Consider the following 17,887-nt stretch of genomic DNA (forward strand, 5'->3'; position numbering starts at 1 on the left):
TTTCAATTAATTTACATTTACATTTAAATAGCCATTTGTGGCTAGTGGCTCCCATACTGGACAGTACAGCTTGCAGTGGAGATGATTCTGACTCCATGGGGTGATGGTGAAGATTAAATGACATCATGCAGGCCACGTGTCTACGTACCTGAGACACGCTGGACACTCAATAAATGCTAGTCTTCAATGTTAACATAGAGCATACAGTGACACAAGAAAGGTGCAATGAAGTTATTTTTAAAAGAAATTGGAAAAGAGGAAAAAGAAGAATTGGAGAACTTGGGAAGCATCCACTGAGCCCGGCAGCATCTCTGCTGTTCCCTGACTGCTCACTCCGCCCCCACCCCAGACAACTCTGTCAGGGGCCTAATTGAGCTCCAGGGATCCTCAGACCACAGTGTAGAAAAAGATGCAGGACTTTCTCTAGAACAAGCTCCCAGTAACACATAGAAAAATATAAGCTAGAGAACCTTCGGGTAACAGCAATGACTTATGCATAAGACTTATAAGTAATGCCTTATAAGACATAGTGTACAAGTTTGCATGTCAAGAAAGGCCAACATCACCTTTAGGATTTTTTTTTTAATAACACAAATACTTTGTTTTGCCGGAAACAGCACCATCTATCACTGTTTCAGAAGCCATAAAAAGACCTATTTAAGGTGTACTCTCTCCCGGCACCACTCATCCTGATATCACCACCCCAGGGCCAACCTTAGAGCAAACTCTCGGCTGTCAGCAGTTCATCTGACCCTGGCCTCGCAGCTCAGCAGACACTCAAGGAGTTTTAGAAAGGTGTCAGAAAACTCCAGCCTGGGGTCAAAGCCAAGCACACTGTGTGTGTATTTCCTCTGGCTGCTCTCATGCTTCTCTTGCAGGGATTAGTAGTTCTGACAGACCATTTGCCTGCAAAGCCTAAAATATCCTTAACCAATGAAGTCTGCCAGCTCATGATCTCTAGGAAAGCTGGGATTTCCTCCTCTTCAGCCATCTAAGACAAGATGATTCTACTTCGTCCTCTCATGGGGGTGTGTGATCTTACACCTACAGCAGGGGGGAGTCAAATGACAAGGGGGAAAGAGCTTGTGGTTGTACTGGACATGCAGGGAAGAGAGGGGAAGAGACATGCACCTTAGAGGTGGGGCTGCGCTACAAGCAGATGTTCAGCCTTCCCATCTCTCTTGCTCCGAGAATTTTTGCCTATCTTCTGAAGCCTAAAACTCCATAATTACTTTAAGACTAAGTCCCCATTTAAATGCAAACACCCCTAGAACAAGTGCCATTTGAAGTCCAAGTCCAAAGGCAGCCCAATGATGAGTCAGCTCTTTACCTGGGAGCAAGCTGGGGGAGGGAGTTCAGAGATGGAAGTAGCTCCTGAGAAGGGAAAGGACAGTCCTCTGGAAGGGGAGAGCACCCACTCACACCTCCTGCCTCTGCTCTCTTTGGAATCCCTCAGGTGACCTCTCCTCTGGTTTTATCTCCCAGATGTTTTATTTTGTGTTATGTTCTAGTCAAGTTCTTTGGTATGGAGGTAGAAGGAAGTGGGCTAAACCTCACACAAGTATAGACATACACAAATACAAATAGGCTATGGTCCCAGAGTGGGTTACACGCTGCTCACCGATCAATCTCACCACCAAGTATGCACTGAGAAAATATTCTTTTCCCTAGGTAGTGGCTGTGAGGACAACAAAAAATAAATGGGCTTCATTTGGAGTGATCTTTTTCTACTTACTGGAACAAATATATTCTGCAAGCTTTTCTGCATTTCCACAGGTTTCTCCTTCTGTATCCAGGCCAATTTTACTCACTGAAAAACAACAAAGAAATGTATTTCTTAACATGGTTATTGAAGTCCTTTTGTTCCAGCGTTATTTTTTAATGTGCAAATACATAGGTATGCAGTTTACAAATCACATAGAGGATGTCTTTTCTTGAAAGCCACTGAGGGAAGATCGCAAGTGTCTGTTCAGATGAGAAAGCATCAGGTCCTGGTACCTGCATCCCAGTTGTGTAGGTTAGGTAAGGGAAAGGACAGCCCTAACTACCTCCCCTGAGCCGCACATAACTCATCTACAAGAGGGGGAAACACCAACCATATGGAACTGTTTTAAGGACTGTGTCAGATAATAAGAGCAAACTGCTTGCCATCTAGGAGGAGCTCAACAAAGGCTGTTTTCTCTTCAGTCAGGAAGGAGATGATGGGCATTTGGTACTTTTTGCAGGAATCGGCATTACAGAGCCTTCGTTTTGTTGGGAGGATGTGGCCAGACCACATCCAGAAAGGCGTCATGGCTTGATACGGCCAAACTAAAATGGAAGGAGGGGGAGGAAAGGTTTCATAATAATCTGCTAACAGGGACCCACAGCACTACAAACACAAGTCGTTGAAGATGAGGGGCTATACCAGCACTTCTGTGAGACCCTATTCATGAACCAAGCAAGAAGCTAACAGATGCAGGCTCCCCCTGCCCTTTTCCAGACAGCAAACACTTGGCCACTCCACAAAGCGTGCTGATGAAGGGAGGCCCCAGGGGCTGGCTCAGTCAACACTGTTACCTGCTCACAGGAATGCCAAATGCCTCTGAGGAAGGAAGTGCTGTGGGCTTTCCACTTAGGAGTCACACAGAGGCTGGTTAGTAACAAATGGTACCTTTAATAAAAACACCAGCAGCTTTTAACTTATGGATCATTAAAAACATGCTGAATCAAAGAAAAATAAAGCCATAAACTCAGTTCAGGAACTAAGCCCTTGCTTATGCTACAGTGGCAACCCAGGCTGGACCTCCTCTCTGAGTTAAGAGCTAAATGCATTAAAAACAAAAGCAAACAAAAAAATCTGTAAAAACCCCACAGGAACTGAACTGAGACATAAGAACTTAGCAGTGACACTGGTAATCAATATTGACATAAATATGCATTTTTCCCAAGTAATGAAACAATAATAACCATAACCAGAACATTAACTCTCATACATAGCTTTGCTAATCACAAAGTAAGCACTTGCTCATTTGATCCTTACACCACAACCCTGTGAGCAAAACAATTACTACTGTAGTTGAGAGAGAAGGAAGCTATTAAGCAGTGGCCAGCTCTATTTGTGAGGGCAGACACTGGGGCAACCTGGTCCACCCCACAGTCCACAGAAGGCTCTCAAGAAATGTTTGGGGAATGCATATTTGGTTTAAGGTCTCAGTCCCTGCATGTGGCAAGACTGACTCTGCTTCAAGTCAGTACAACATTTCAATCAACACTCTGGCTGGGCAAGCCCATCTTAAGGGCTCTGCCCAAGTAAAAGCTGACAGTGAAACTTCAAATTGTTTCCAATTGTGTTAAATAAACCTGAGAGTATTTTTGACATTTGAGAGATTAAGACACTGACTGCCACAGTTAAAGGGACTATAAGAATGTACTACCAAGTTTGGCTAATTTTTGTTACTTTTGGTAGAGAAGAGATCTCACCATGTTGCCCAGGCTGGTACAAAGAGTCTTTCCAAGTTGTTAATTGCTAAACTATCTTCTGTGACATCACTGGTCTGGGTTTACAAGGTCAAGCAACAGTGGCTACTAAATGGCGCCCAGGTCCAACCTTGCAATCAGAAGGGAAAGTTGGGGCACCTGACCTTTGGGCAGCCAAATGGAAGGCTTTCCTATGATCTGGCTGGCTGAGTTGCAAGGTTCAACCCACAAGCCAGACATCTTTGCTTCTTCAATACAAATTAAAATGTTATTAAAATATGCACATATTATCGAACCAAATAGTGTTCTCAGATTTTATGTAGATCAAGTACAATAAGTCCTCACTTAATGTCAACTATACATCCTTGGAAATTGCCACTGTAAGTGAAACAAAACACAGCAGGTCCTTGAATAACATCATTTCATTCAACATGTTTTCATTACAACATTGGTGAGGAAAAAAATTTGTTTCATTATACCTCCTTTCACTTGAAGTGGCAGTTTCCAAGAATCTATCAACAATGTTAAGTGAGGACTTACTGTATAACGTTACTAGCATGTACTTTTGAAAAAAATTTACTTTTAAATAAATAGAGACAGGGTTTCACTATGTTGCCCAGGCGGATCTTGAACTCCTAAGTTCAAGTGATCTGCCCGCCTCAGCCTCCCAAAGTGTTAGGATTACAGGTGTGAGCCACCACACCCAGCCAGCATGTACTATTTGCCATCTATTATTAATCATTAATTCGTGTAAAATTAGGTCAGGTTGCAACATTTATAAAAAAATACTGGCATCTTCTCTCACTGGATTTCCACAGCAAAACTCCTTGCTATTCACTGGAACCTTGTTTTCATTTCTATTTCAAGAAAATGTCTACTTTATCTTCTCTTTGCTTCAAATGTCCAACTTCCTTAACCTGATTCCCAGGCTCTAGGGAGCCAGGGGTGGCTCTTGACCAGAGGGCTTATGGGCAGTGTAAAGTGGCTCCTAATGATCCCTGTGATACATGCCCCTGTGTCATCCCTCCACTTGAGTGTGGGCTGGACTGACTTGATTCAAGCAAAAAGAAATGCAGAAGAGGCCGGGCGCGGCGGCTCAAGCCTGTAATCCCAGCACTTTGGGAGGCCGAGACGGGCGGATCACGAGGTCAGGAGATCGAGACCATCCTGGCTAAACCCCGTCTCTACTAAAAAATACAAAAAATTAGCCGGGCGAGGTGGCGGGCGCCTGTAGTCCCAGCTACTTGGGAGGCTGAGGCAGGAGAATGGCGTGAACCCGGGAGGCGGAGCTTGCAGTGAGCTGAGATCGCGCCACTGCACTCCAGCCTGGGGCACAGAGCAAGACTCCGTCTCAAAAAAAAAAAAAAAAAAAAAAAAAAAAAAAAAAGAAATGCAGAAGAGATGGATGCCACTTCCAAGATTAGGTTATAAAAAGACTGTGGCTTCAGTGGTAGGTGCTCTCTTTCGCTCTCTCTTGGATTGCCTTGTGACAGGGGAAGCCAGCTGCCAGGTCTTAGGTAGCCCTCTCGAGATGCCCATGTGAATGAGCTGGGAAGCAGATCTTCTGAGGCCCACTTACAGCTATGTGAGTGATTTTGGAAGCAGACCCTCCCCTCCCAAGTCAAGCCTCAAGTTGTCTGTAGCCCTGATCACCAGCTTGACTATGGCCTGGTTACAGAGAACCCCACTAAATCATGCCCAGATTCTGGCCCACAGAAACATTGAGATGATAAATGCTTGTTTCTAGCTAGTAAGTTTTGGGGGTAATTTGGGGGTAATTTGTTACACAGCAAAGATGACTAATACATTGGGCCTGGTCTCCTCCCAGCTATTGGTGCTCAACTTCTGATAACTCTCCAGGTTCCTGCTGAGATTCTACTTGAACAGAAACCTCAGAGTTCAAGCAATGCCTCCTCCCTGTACCCTACTCAAAAGAGCTCCTTTGTACATTATTATGTCTGAAAAGGTGAGCTAAAATAGAATGTTCAAAGTTGGGTGATTGACTTTCATGTTAAGGAAAAATGTGGTTTCCTTTCAAAGACATTTTTAAAAGTTACAAAATTTCTAATTTCCTCTCTCCTTTGATAATATGTTCCCTGCAATTACAACATGTCCTTTTCCTTCACAAGTGAATAAACAGAGACCAGACTGAGTCCAGTGAGTGCCTGAGACCAAGGCCCTGCTGTTTGTGTTGCACTTGATATGGTCCTCTCTCAGCCACTCTAAGTCTCAAGACATAGATGCTCATCATTGTATCTCATAGTCTTTTTTCTTGTTTTCTTCTCATATGACAGGACAGTGACAGCAAAATGCATAGTGATGCTACTGAAATCAAACTGAAGGGCATGTGATGCTCAAAATGTTTGCTTATCCGTGAATGTGTGAAAGTTTGGAAAGTGTACAAATATACTGTATATTTGACAGTTGAGTTTTTGGTAACAAATATAGAGAATGAAAGAAACTGTCTATTTTCTTTCCTCATTCAGGAAAAAATGATAAAAGAAAGTAACAAGCAAATTCTTAACTTATTTTTGGGGGGAGATGTGCGGGAGGGAAGACGGTTTCCTTGGCAACCAAGCCACTGATTCCCTTTCCCTGGCTGATCTGCTGAGCTTATAGTAAAAGTCATGCTGCTCAGAAGATCTAGGAATAGTCTTTTAATTAGCTTAGCAACTCCCAACTGGTTTCTTCCCCAACTTCATTTTGTTCTCTGGAAAATGTGCTTTTAACTGTTAAACAATTTTCACTCATTTACACACTTCTCTAATATTTTCAAATTCACTGGACAAATTGAACTTTCTGAAACAAAGTTACAGGCTAATTTATGACAATTGCTAAGCATTGTTTTAAGTATATAAAATGTTTAATGTTAATTTTTAATGATTACTATTTACATTTTATGCTTTAAAAAGAATAAACTCAAGACTGGAAAAATGCACAAAATATTAAGAAAAGTATAAAAACCAATGATAATATCACTATCTGGAGATTTAGGCTTTTAAAAAAGTTATAGTAAAAATATAACATAAAATTTGCCATTTTAACCACTTAAGTGCATAATTCAGTGGCATTATGTACATTCACAATGGAATTAGTCAGCCAATGGGTACAAACATTTTTTTTTTTCCAAGACGGAGTCTGGCTCTGTTGCCCAGGCTGGAGTGCAGTGGCGTGATCTCAGCTCACCACAAGCTCCGCCTCCCGGGTTCACGCCATTGTCCTGCCTCAGCCTAACAAGTAGCTGGGACTACAGGCATCCGCCACCATGCCCGGCTAATTTTTTTGAATTTTTTTTTAGTAGAGACAGGGTTTCACCGTGTTAGCCAGGATGGTCTCGATCTCCTGACCTCATGATCTGCCCACCTCGGCCTCCCAAAGTGGGTACAAACATTTTAATAAAGCTTTTGCATACATACTGACCAAGTGGTTCTCAAAAGATGTAAACCAATTTTTAATGCCATTTGGAAATGATTGAATATATTTGTTTCATTGCATTCTTATCAATATAATTATCAATTAAATATATTTAATTAATTTTTGCAAATTTAATAAGCAAAAAATAATATTTTTAAACTGAGTTAAAGTGTTTTTTAAAACTGAAAAGGCTAAGCCATTTTTTGTTGTTTTATTTTTACCTTGACTTCTTACCTAGAGAAGCAGTAGCATTTCCAACCACATACACTGACTTGGCATTCCATTTTTCTTTCAGAGACCTTTCCCAGACTGTAAAACATGAAATTATATGTGAATTGTTAATACCTAAGTGGCCATTTGGACTATTGCCCAAGGCTGCTTGTTGACCCTAAGAAACTGTGAGCAAAGCAAACTATTAGTAACCAAATGTGAAGAAGAGCATCTCAAACTAAAATTTCATTTTCACTTTGTTCATGTTTTATAGGCAATTTTTAAAAAATTGCTTTCATAAATGTTTTAGTATTCCTTGCTTGAAATATTAGCTTATTTCCACAGTTGGTACTAGAAGAATTTTAATGGGAACCAGGAAATCAACATAACTTGAATAATTAAATTTGCATAGTGAAATTAAACACATTTAAATCTAGACCTTTAAAGAAAAAGACACTGGTCATTTAAAAAAAGCAACTTAAATGTCTTACAAAGAAATCCAATTGGTTTATTTGGGACATAAATCTGAAAGCAGTCAGCAAACTGTAATCTCAGAGGAGACGGTTCATTTATCCATCACACCAAAGTAAAAATAATAAATTTCAGATCAATTAACAAACACAATTTGATACAGAATATTATCATTTTATGATCAAACAAAATCTTTAAATATAGATTAAAGAAATACAAAGCGAAAATGGATTGTATAAATATATCATACAGCTACTGGGCATTCATTACATTTTTAGAAAACAGAGAAATAATAGTTCTTCCTTTCTAAACTCTGGTCATGAGCATAACCTTCCCTTAAATTCAAGAGCATTATTCCTCTACCCTTTACATCAAGGGAAATTCCCTTTGAAATAGTAACCAAAGATTGAGTTCCACTTTGCTTCCTACCCCACAAATATCAATAGTACTTATTCAAAACTTATCCATAGCATGTAAACAAACCACTTTCCAAGCCTCAGAGCAGAACAACTGGAGTGAGCACTGGGTGGAGTCGGAAAGCCTGCCACGGAGCCGGCTCTGTCCCTTCACGTGTGTGTCTCGGGTGTCAGTTAACGCACCTTGTCTGTTTCTTCATCAAGGTGACTGGGATTAATTATACTCCTACTGCTTATTCCATATGGTTGTTATGATAATCAAAATAAGAAAATATATGGGAAAATGCATTTTAAACTTTATTATAAAGCACCAGAAAGAGTTATAGTGACCTTTCTAGGGTTTTCCTCTTTTTCATTATCTTCATCCTCAAAACATATACAAAAGGGAAAAATACAGCTGCAAGAAAAAGTACCAGAGCACCACTGGGAAAGAGTACGCATGCTTCCCCATCTGCAGTATAATCTAGAGTATAACAGGACGATCTCGGCTCACACAGCCTCTGCCTTTTGAGTTCAAGTGGTTCTTATGCCTCAGCCTCCTGAGTAGCTGGGACTACAGGCATGTGCCGCCACACCCAGCTAATTTTTGTATTTTTTGGAAGAGATGGGGTTTCGCCATGTTGACCAGGCTGGTCTGGGACTCCTGACCTCAAGTGATCTGCTCACCTTGGCCTCCCAAAGTGCTGGGATTACAGGATGAGCCACTGCGCCCGGCTGGCTCTGAGTTTCTTAGGTTCTCAGACTTTCTTTTCAACAGCAGGTGAACGTGTGTATGAAACCACCAAGAAGGTGGGAGGTTTAGGCTACAACGAAGCCTAGTTAAATGTGGAGACAGAATAACCAGAACTCACCACCGTCACTTACTCCATACCATCACTTACTCCATGCCCACTCTGCTCCAGATAATGTCCTGGATGCTTCCCTTCGGGACTCAGACTCTGCAGCTTGAATCCTGCACTTGTGCTTTATGCATTGTGGGGGCCTGGAAAGTCCCATACCCTTTGTTCTTCAGGCTCCTCATCTGACAAGTGAAAATACTAAGCATATCTATCTCACAGGAAGAAGTATTCAGGACAGCATCTCGCACAGAGTGAGCATTCAGTAAGTTCTACCTAACTAATAGTCTACTACTAGTAGATAATCCCATTACTATTAGTAATAATCCCATGGTGAGAGGCCAAGGAACTCATTAATGTCCAAATGGCTGCATAAACGCAGGCCTAACTCACTCCAAAGCCCTTGCACAACCACTCTGCCCGCTGCCTCCACCCATCAGTGTAACTGTGGAGGTGGGTGGCCCGAGTGTGAAGCCTGGCTGTGCACTGACTTGTTCTGTGCTTACTGTCCCAGCCTCAGTTTTCTCAATGGCAACGTAAGACATAAGATCATAGCAATGTGTGCCTCTGGATTGTTATCTAGGATTAAGTGGGGTAATGAACATGAAGTATTCATTATACAGGGTCTGACATACAACAGGCACTCCATAAATGTTAGCTGGGAAGCTATTCAATTGCATTTATTAACAAGGTGTTTGCTCAGGCTGAAACCCAGGGTTCTGCCAATGGGCACTGCCATTTTCATACTGTTCTGATAGTGAGAGAAGGAGGTGGGAAGACAAGTCAAAGAGATGACTGGGTCACTAAGTGCCTGACATGGTGGCCCCGACCATTTTCTCATAGTTACATTTTTTTCATCATCTCTCTTTCAGGAATGTAGTATTTATCCTATTTTCAGAGGAAGAAACTGGTGCCTGGTACCTTCTAAGGGGATATATCAGTCCTTAGGAGGTGAACAACGAACAGGCAGGGGAAAGTCCCCCTCAGGGTCATCTGTCTGGGAGTTTAGGAGACAGCCCTGTCTCCTATTTCCCAAGGCAGAGTCTGTGACCTGATACCACTAAGCACTCATTTCTCTTAGAAGTGCAGGTGCTTCTGGAATTTAGTCTCCCACTAGGAGAAATAAGAGTAAATAAATGTCCAGTGGAATCCACAGCAGACCCACCCTCACCTTCAGTTTTATTGTTTTTCTCCAAACATAACTGTGCCGCTTCCACTGCTCTGGGGCTGGTAAAAATGAGTCCCCCGTAATCTTCAGGATGAGAAAGCTGCACACCAAAAAGCAATAAAGGCATTTTATACAATGGCTACGTTCAACATCTTCCAAGGAGCTATGACTCAGAATTCCAAATGCTTCACAACAGTAGTAGGTAAACTAATTCCTTCCACCAATCTCCCCAACACTTACTGAGTGCTTACTATGTGCCTGGAACTATTTACTCTAGGACTTTTAGGATACACAGGTGAATTTTTTATTCCCAGTATTTCCCCCAGGAAGCTCCCAGTCTAGGGCAGAGACAAGTGCAACACAGGATGATAAATGCACTGCAGCACAGAGGGAAGCCTGACGCAGCCTGGGATTAGAGTAGGGTGCAGGTAGTGGGCGAAGACTTGACCCGAATCTGTAACAAAAACGGGAATATTCAGGGGGTGATATCAGTGCTGAAGCCCTGATTTTCAAAGAGGATAATGGTGATATCATCTACGAACGTTTACTCTGAGCCAGGCACTGGGCTGCTGTGTACATCTGACTTCACTGAAGCTGTGGGCACTGAACTTTCACTCTGAAGCATTTGGAAGGCTTTACTGGACTTGTCTCCTGAAATTTTTATCACTCCTCACTGCAAGCAGAACTGAAGTTGTGGGCAGATATCCTGGGTTTGAGTCCCAGCCCTGTCTCTTACTTGCTAGAGGTCTTAGCTGAGTTGCCTAATCTGGGACCCCAATCTCTAAAATGGGAGAATAACACCTCCCTGGCCTGCTGTGCAGAAGCTGGGGGTGAGAGGTAGATTAAATGAGAGGATGAGTGAAAGGGTTCTAGGACTGCTGAGGGCAATGCAGGTTTGCTGCTCTCACCATGACCTGCTCTCCTGGCCCCAGCCTCTGAGTCTGGGTGGCTTTCTGGAGGGGCTGACAGAGGCTCACTCACAGCCTCCCAACAGCAGCAGCCTCCTGGAGCCAGGTGAAGTTATGCTGCCTTGTTTTAAAGTTTGGGAATAAAATAAGGAGATAGTAAGGGCCCAGCGCGGTGGCTCAAGCCTGTAATCCCAGCACTTTGGGAGGCCGAGACGGGAGGATCACGAGGTCAGGAGATGGATACTATCCTGGCTAACATGGTGAAACCCCGTCTCTACTAAAAAATACAAAAAACTAGCCGGGCGAGGTGGCAGGCGCTTGTAGTCCCAGCTACTCGGGAGGCTGAGGCAGGAGAATGGCGTGAACCTGGGAGGCAGAGCTTGCAGTGAGCCGAGATCCGACCACTGTTCTCCAGCCTGGGTGACAGTGAGACTCCGTCTCAAAAAAAAAAAAAAAATAAATAAGGAGACAGTAAAACAGTCCCTCTCTGGCTTCAGCTGGCAAGGGAAAAATCAAACACTAACATTGTGCCTAGTCACAACAGCACTTACCTTCTCAGAGAAACTGGGAAGAGACAAAAATTCAAATGATAAAACAGGGATCAGAGTGGCTTCAAGTCCATATAATCCTAATTCCTGCAAATGAAAGAATATAGTTCTGGATTGGCCAGGGCTGTTTTTAAAATAAAGAAATATTAACAATTTATTCTGCATCAGTTCCTCTGAGGTTCTGCAGACCCCACCCTTGCCCGCTCCAGGCCCCCTGACTCAGTAGAAAGGACACTGTGGGTTAAGGAGTCTCAGGCCACTTACCCTGATATACGGATCCTGGCCACAGTCGTCTTCCTTAGCATCCTTCAGTAAAAGAACCTTCATTATTGCCTGGCAGTCCTTGTAGGGTGCTGTGACAGAGCAAGGAAACATCTTAACATCTCAAAGACTCTTCCTAAGCGATTTCTGATGGGAAGGTACACAAGAAGAAGGCAATCAAACGCTTGTTGAAGAGATCCATCCCTCCTACACCATGACTTAGCACTAATGGGCTTGTTCTTTCTGAAGACCCCTGTCACTGATAAGGCCAAGAAAGAGCATGTTAGCAGTTGATATCACTTGGAAAAACAGATGAAAGCCATTAGTGAAAGCCAAGTGTCCTATGCCAAACATTTATGGTTCGGGGAAGAGAACTGATGCAAATTTAGGGTTGTATCAACGACAAACAGAGAAATGGATATCTTACATTTTAAGGAGATAAACAGCTTTTCCATTTCAAGATAAATATGCTAAGTACCTCAAAAGCACTTTAGGAAATAATTATATTGACTCTTCTACTTATTAAATGATGTTTTCTAAACGTTGTCAAGTATCATAAGAGTCTAACAACCTGGAAAACGATTTGTTGATATCAAAAGCCTTATATACCTCATCCTCTTTCTTCCTGTAATTTCACTTCTAAGAATACTAAAGCAATACTCATAAATGTGTCCAATGATTAACATAAAGATGCTCACACTAGAATTCTTTAGAATTACAAATAACTGGAAAGAATGTAAAGATCCAATCATGAGAATGGTTAAATAAATCATGTTACAGATCTATGAAATCATTAAAATATTCACAAATAATTGCATGAATTATTTAATCACAAAACAACGTTAAGAAAAAAGCAAGATTCAGAATTACATAAATAGTATGATTTTATAGATTTCATACATACATGAAAGGATATGCACCAAAATATTATTTCTGAGTGGTGGTTAAAATGATTATTTTCTTCTTTACCTCTTCCAGTATTATACAATTTTTTTTTTTAACTATGGAAACTATATTCCTCTTGTATTGGGGTCAGGGTGGAGCACATTATAATCATCCCAAAGGCTGGCCAGGCACGGTGGCTTATGCCTGTAATTCCAGCACTTTGGGACGCTGAGGTGGGCAGATCGCTTGAGCCCAGCCTGGGCACTATGGTGAGACCCTATCTCTGCCAAAAATTAAAAAATTAGCCGGGCCTGGTGGCATGTACCTACAGTTCCAGCTCCTTGGGAGGATCACTTGAGCCTAGGAGGAGGAAGTTGCAGTGAGCCGTGATCCTACCACTGCAGTCCAGCCTGGGCAACAGAGTGAAACCCTGTCTCTAAACCAACCAACCAACCAACCAACCAACCAACCAACCAACCAACCAACCAACCGACCAACCAACCAACCAACCAATAAATGCTGCTGAGAAACTGCAGAATAAATCTGCTTGAGATGTAGATTATCATTCCATAAATGGCATCAGACCCACCAGTTACTTAATAAATATGACACAGTGGTTGCTAAGAGTCAACAGACTACATTGCTTGAAGCAGAAATGTGCCAATTCTGGGTGCCATCACTTATAAATTACTACTGAATATATTTCTGGAGTATTATATTATTTATGGAACATTTTAGGAAAATTGGCTCAAAATTAACTGCTTTGTATCTAAGCACCAAACCTGGTGAACAAATATAATTATGAAATCAACTTCTAATATTGCTGTTATCAAGGTGTTAGCTAGAGAGACAGGGGATTTGGAGGAATGGGCAGTATGGTTCCTGCCACTTCCTGAAGTTACTTAAAATGTGTCTCACACAGAAATTAGGAGCCTACCCTTCTGCAATGGTCACTTTTGTGTCACCTTGACAAGATTCTAGTGCTCAGTTTTTCCAAACACTACTCTAGGTGTTGCTATGAAGGCATTTTGGAGATAAGATACATCAACTGGCTTTAAGTAAGGGAGATTATCCTAGATAACCCAGGTAGGCCTGATTCAATCAGTCCAAAGGCATTAAGAACAGACCTGAGGAAGAGATTCCAGCCTGTGCGACTCCCTACCGCCCTTCCTGCAGGCCTGCCCTCCTTGTTGGCTTGCACTGTGGATTCAGACTTCCCAGCACCCACAGTTGCACAGGCCAGTTCCTTGGAATCATACACATCTCTTACTGGTTCTTGTTCTTTGATTGAACTCTAATACGCCTTCTAATTTGGCAGCTCCAGGAATCCGTACATCACTGAATGGCAGGTAAAACTTGGCATTTTTGTCTAAGGCATAAATCCTTTTGTGGCACAGAAAGCAAGCAATTAGTGTGGGGATTAAAACGCAGATGCATAATGCTTGGAAGCAGGCAATCCTGTGGCCACAGGGCTCTCCTCAGCCCCACACCTTGTTCCGTGATGGATCTAGCCTCTGAGATACAGATCCCACATCATCCCCACATTTTCAAAGAATGTTCTTGTAATGCTTTCAAATACCAGAAGCCAGCCTCTCACAAGTGTTTCTAAATAGTTCTCAGGCAGTGACGCCAAATCCCAAGCCTGGAATCCCCCTCAGGAAAATTAGATCTGCATTATTTACCGGGGCTGTGTGTATTCATTTCAGAACTAGTAAGTGCTATGAGGTGATCTGGTAGAGTGACTGGGGTGCTGATAATTAGTTACCTGTCCAGGGAGACCTCTGGGGAGCTGACATTTGAGTCATTTTGGCATGTATGATCTGAATGACAGCAGCAGTGCGGAGAAAATATTCAAGTATCTGAAAGGGGCCTGGGTATCCCCAGGAGAGAAGGGTAGGTGTGGCTCAAGTGTAATGGACAAGGTAAGCTTTGGATTTCATGAGAAAAGGGAACCCATGAAATGGTTTAAGACAGGATTGACAGTAATGGGATCTACACTTTAGAAACACCACCGACTTCTGGGGCAAGGAAGGACAGGGACCCCATGGGTCATAGTAAATTAGTCGAAAGGCATCGGTGACTGAATCAGAGTTGTGGCAGGGGTGCTGGCTTTAGCAAAGGCAAGGTCAAGAGGTGACTGGATCAAGGCTTCATATTGCAGAGTTATCAGGATTTGCCGATGTAATTCTAGGCAAAACTATCTGTCTATAGCCTAGTTTGAAATGGCTGGGACCAGCCTGAAAAGAAGTGTCTTGCTTCTTTGAATCCTACCTGAACTTTTTTTGGTTTGTCCAGTTTAATCCTATCAGTAAATCACATCTTTCTAGAACAGTAACTGTACTAGGCACTAGGCATGTGATATGATCCCTACATCATTATATTTATAGGAAGGTCAAATACGTACTTTATAAATCAGTAAAAACATAGTAATAATGCAGTAAGTCTTATGAAAGAATATTCAAGATTCATAACTGGTACATCTTATTGGGACTGGGAGGTGTGGTATAGATTGGCAGTTGCCCCTAAACATCTACGCTTCCCTTCTCCTCATAGAAATGGTACCGCTCATTAACCGGGCAATGGTTGCTGAAAATAGCAATGTGTAGTTAGATGTCAAGAGGTGACTAGGTTCTAGCCAACAGGATGCAAGATGAAGTGATGTGCAAAACTTGTGAGTCCTGCACTTAGAAGGAAATGCTGGTCCCTCCCCTCCCCGTTTCTGGCTGGAATGTGGATGGGGTGGCCAGCTCCTTCATACTCGCAGAGGACAACCTAGGGATGATGGAACAAGACAGAAGGAGCACAGACCCCTTTGTATGACAGAGTTACCACTCCAGCTAGGACTTTTGCATCAGAGAAAAGCCAAGTCCTATCCTGTTTTAGCCATTGTTCATTTGGATCTCTGCTGGAGTGGCCGAATCTATATCTACTTAACACAAAGGAAAGAGGCTTCCTTGTGGAAGTGTACCTGAAGCCCGAGCAGGGGCTGGTGCACTGCACATGCTGAGGTCGCTTCACCTGAGAAACGATAAGTCCCAGTGGCTGGAGAGCACAGGGCAGAGTGGTGAGGGATGGCAACAAGGCAGGCAGGGCCAAGTCTGCTGGGTCTTGTTGGGTCATATTAGGGAATGTGGATTGTATCTTAATAGCAACAGGAAGCTTCTTGTTCACAGATTTTTTTTTTTTTTTTTTTTTTTTAGAGATAGGGTTTTACCATGTTGTCCAAGCTAGTCTCGAATTCCTGAGCTCAGGCGATCTACCTGCCTCAGGACCCCAAAATGCTGGGATTACAGGCGTGAGCCACCATGCCCAAACTTATAGATGTATTTCTCCTCTCTTTTCCTCATTTCTGCTTGCCCTTTTACCTTCTCCCTTCTCTAAGGTGATAATGTAAGGAAGGAAGTATGGTGTCATAGAATAAGCACAGGACTAAGGGCCAAGGGACCTGGCCTCTGGTCCCAGCTTTATGACTTACCCATGGTGTGATCTTGTTTTTTCCCACATTAAATGGGAATAACTTCTGCCCTACCAAGCCTGAAGGTGGTTGAGTGACTCAAAGAAGGTAAGAACAGCGAACAGATTTATTGAGCACTTACTGCCTCCCAGGCACTATTCTAAGAGCTTCACATGCATTAAGTCTACGAGGCTTAGAAGGAAGCTGAGGCGTACAGAGGATGACACTCATCTGAAGTCTCAGAGCTGCTAGGTGGCAAAGCTGGGATTCACACCCAATCAGTTTGGCTCCAAAGTCTGCTCTTAACCCCCTACGCTATATTATGCCTCACATACACTTTGAATATGAAAATGTTTGGGAAAAATAGAGGTAAAAAATATAAAGGATCACTGTAGTACAAAGTGCTTAGTTTAGTTATGCAAACACCCCAAAGCAAAATCCATCTACCCATTGTAAACAGAGAAAATATTTCTCCTGGGTTCTAATCTGTGGTTCTCTTAGGTAATAAAATCGATGCTGGCATGAAGTTTAGGTTCTGGATAATAAAGAGGTTTCCTAAGATGTGTTGCAAATAAAAATCCAACTACTACCCTTATCCTTTCTCTTCTTTTTTAATCCTATATACAATCATTCCCAATGAAAGCATTTCTAATGTAAAATTAGGCCGGGCACAGTGGTTCATGCCTTTGAAAGTAATCTCAGCACTTTGGCAGGCTAAGGCAGGAGGATCGCTTGAGAGCAGGAGTCTAAGACCAGCCTGGACAACATAGCGAGACCCCCATCTCTACAAAAAATTTTAAAAATTGTTAACAAGGAGCCAGGCAGAGTGACACATCCCTGTAGTCCTAACTACTCAGGAGGCTGAGATGGGAGAATCACTTGAGCCCAGAAGCTCAAGGTTGCCGTGAGCTATAATCATGCCACTGCACTCCAGCCTGGGTGACGGAGATACATCCCGTCTCTAAAATAATAATAATGCAAAATTAAAAGGAACTGTTGTTGATTATTCTTTGCTGTGCTAGAGTCACATATTATCAGGCTGATTGGGAAAGAAATCAATTGAGAAGCATGCACAGACAGGTTAACACATCGCCACTTTGGGCTTTAGGAAGAGGCTTGGTGGCGTAGAAAGTGTTTACAGAAGGGGGCCAGGGCCTGGGTTCCGGTCTAGGCCACTCTTGCCTCAGTCTCAGTTTCAGATTTCTGTATGTCTGAAAGGGGCTGTGAGCCTCTCCATTGTTGGCTTTTTTGAGGGACTTTCTTTCCTGTAGCAGATGCTCAGTAAGTATTTGTTCACCCTGTGGGAAAACAACAATTTCAAATTTATCCAGCATCTTTGAAACAGGGAGAATGATTACTTTTCATTAAAGAAAAACGGGACACTTGTCCCTCAAGTTGCTGCTTAGGTCTCTCCCAAGTGTACTCTACTTTCTTTCCTGTTCTAGTGTTTCTGTGTTTTTTTGAGATGGAGTCTTGCTCTGTCACCCAGGCTGGAGTGCAGTGGTGTGATCTCGGCTCACTGAAACCTCTGCCTCCTGGGTTCAAGCAATTCTCTTGCCTCAGCCTCCTGAGTAGCTGGGACTACAGGCATGTGCCACCATGCCCAGCTAATTTTTGTAATTTTAGTAGAGATGGGGTTTCAGCATGTTGGCCAGGATGGTCTCCATCTCTTGACCTCGTGATCCGCCTGCCTCGGCTTCCCAAAGTACTGGGATTACAGGCGTGAGCCACTGCATCCAGCCTAAAGTTTTTAAAAATAAACTTCCACTCCTGCTTTGAAGTTTGCCTCAGTCACTTTTTTAGCCTTATGCCCCCCAGCTGAATTTTCTTCTGAGGAGACAAGAACTGAGGTTGCTG

The 17,887-nt window shown here is 42.7% G+C and overlaps 1 protein-coding gene across 36 annotated transcripts in view; it reads right to left on the reverse strand.

Moving 5' to 3' along the window:
- Nucleotides 1–17,887, reverse strand: part of UROS (uroporphyrinogen III synthase) — a 51,448-nt gene that overhangs the window by 29,636 nt on the left and 3,925 nt on the right. For 20 of the 36 annotated variants that reach the window (XR_012418269.1, XR_012418277.1, XR_012418276.1 and 17 more), the window contains exons 2-6: nt 11,695–11,838; nt 11,434–11,517; nt 9,978–10,074; nt 7,108–7,182; nt 1,736–1,810 (exon numbers count right to left, since the gene is read on the reverse strand). Coding sequence is in view for 9 of the 36 variants with exons in the window: in XM_045362262.3 (XP_045218197.2) it covers nt 1,736–1,810; nt 7,108–7,182; nt 9,978–10,074; nt 11,434–11,517; nt 11,695–11,805 (442 nt within the window). In the remaining 27 variants the exon portion in view is untranslated. Of the gene's footprint in view, nt 1–1,735; nt 1,811–7,107; nt 7,183–9,977; nt 10,075–11,433; nt 11,518–11,694; nt 11,951–17,887 lie in introns of all 36 variants that reach the window. The other 16 variants (XR_012418275.1, XR_012418278.1, XR_012418273.1 and 13 more) reach the window with 2 other exon arrangements.

The sequence above is a fragment of the Macaca fascicularis genome, chromosome 9, assembly GCF_037993035.2.
Source record: "Macaca fascicularis isolate 582-1 chromosome 9, T2T-MFA8v1.1".
In the NCBI taxonomy this organism is placed as follows: Eukaryota; Metazoa; Chordata; class Mammalia; order Primates; family Cercopithecidae; genus Macaca; species Macaca fascicularis.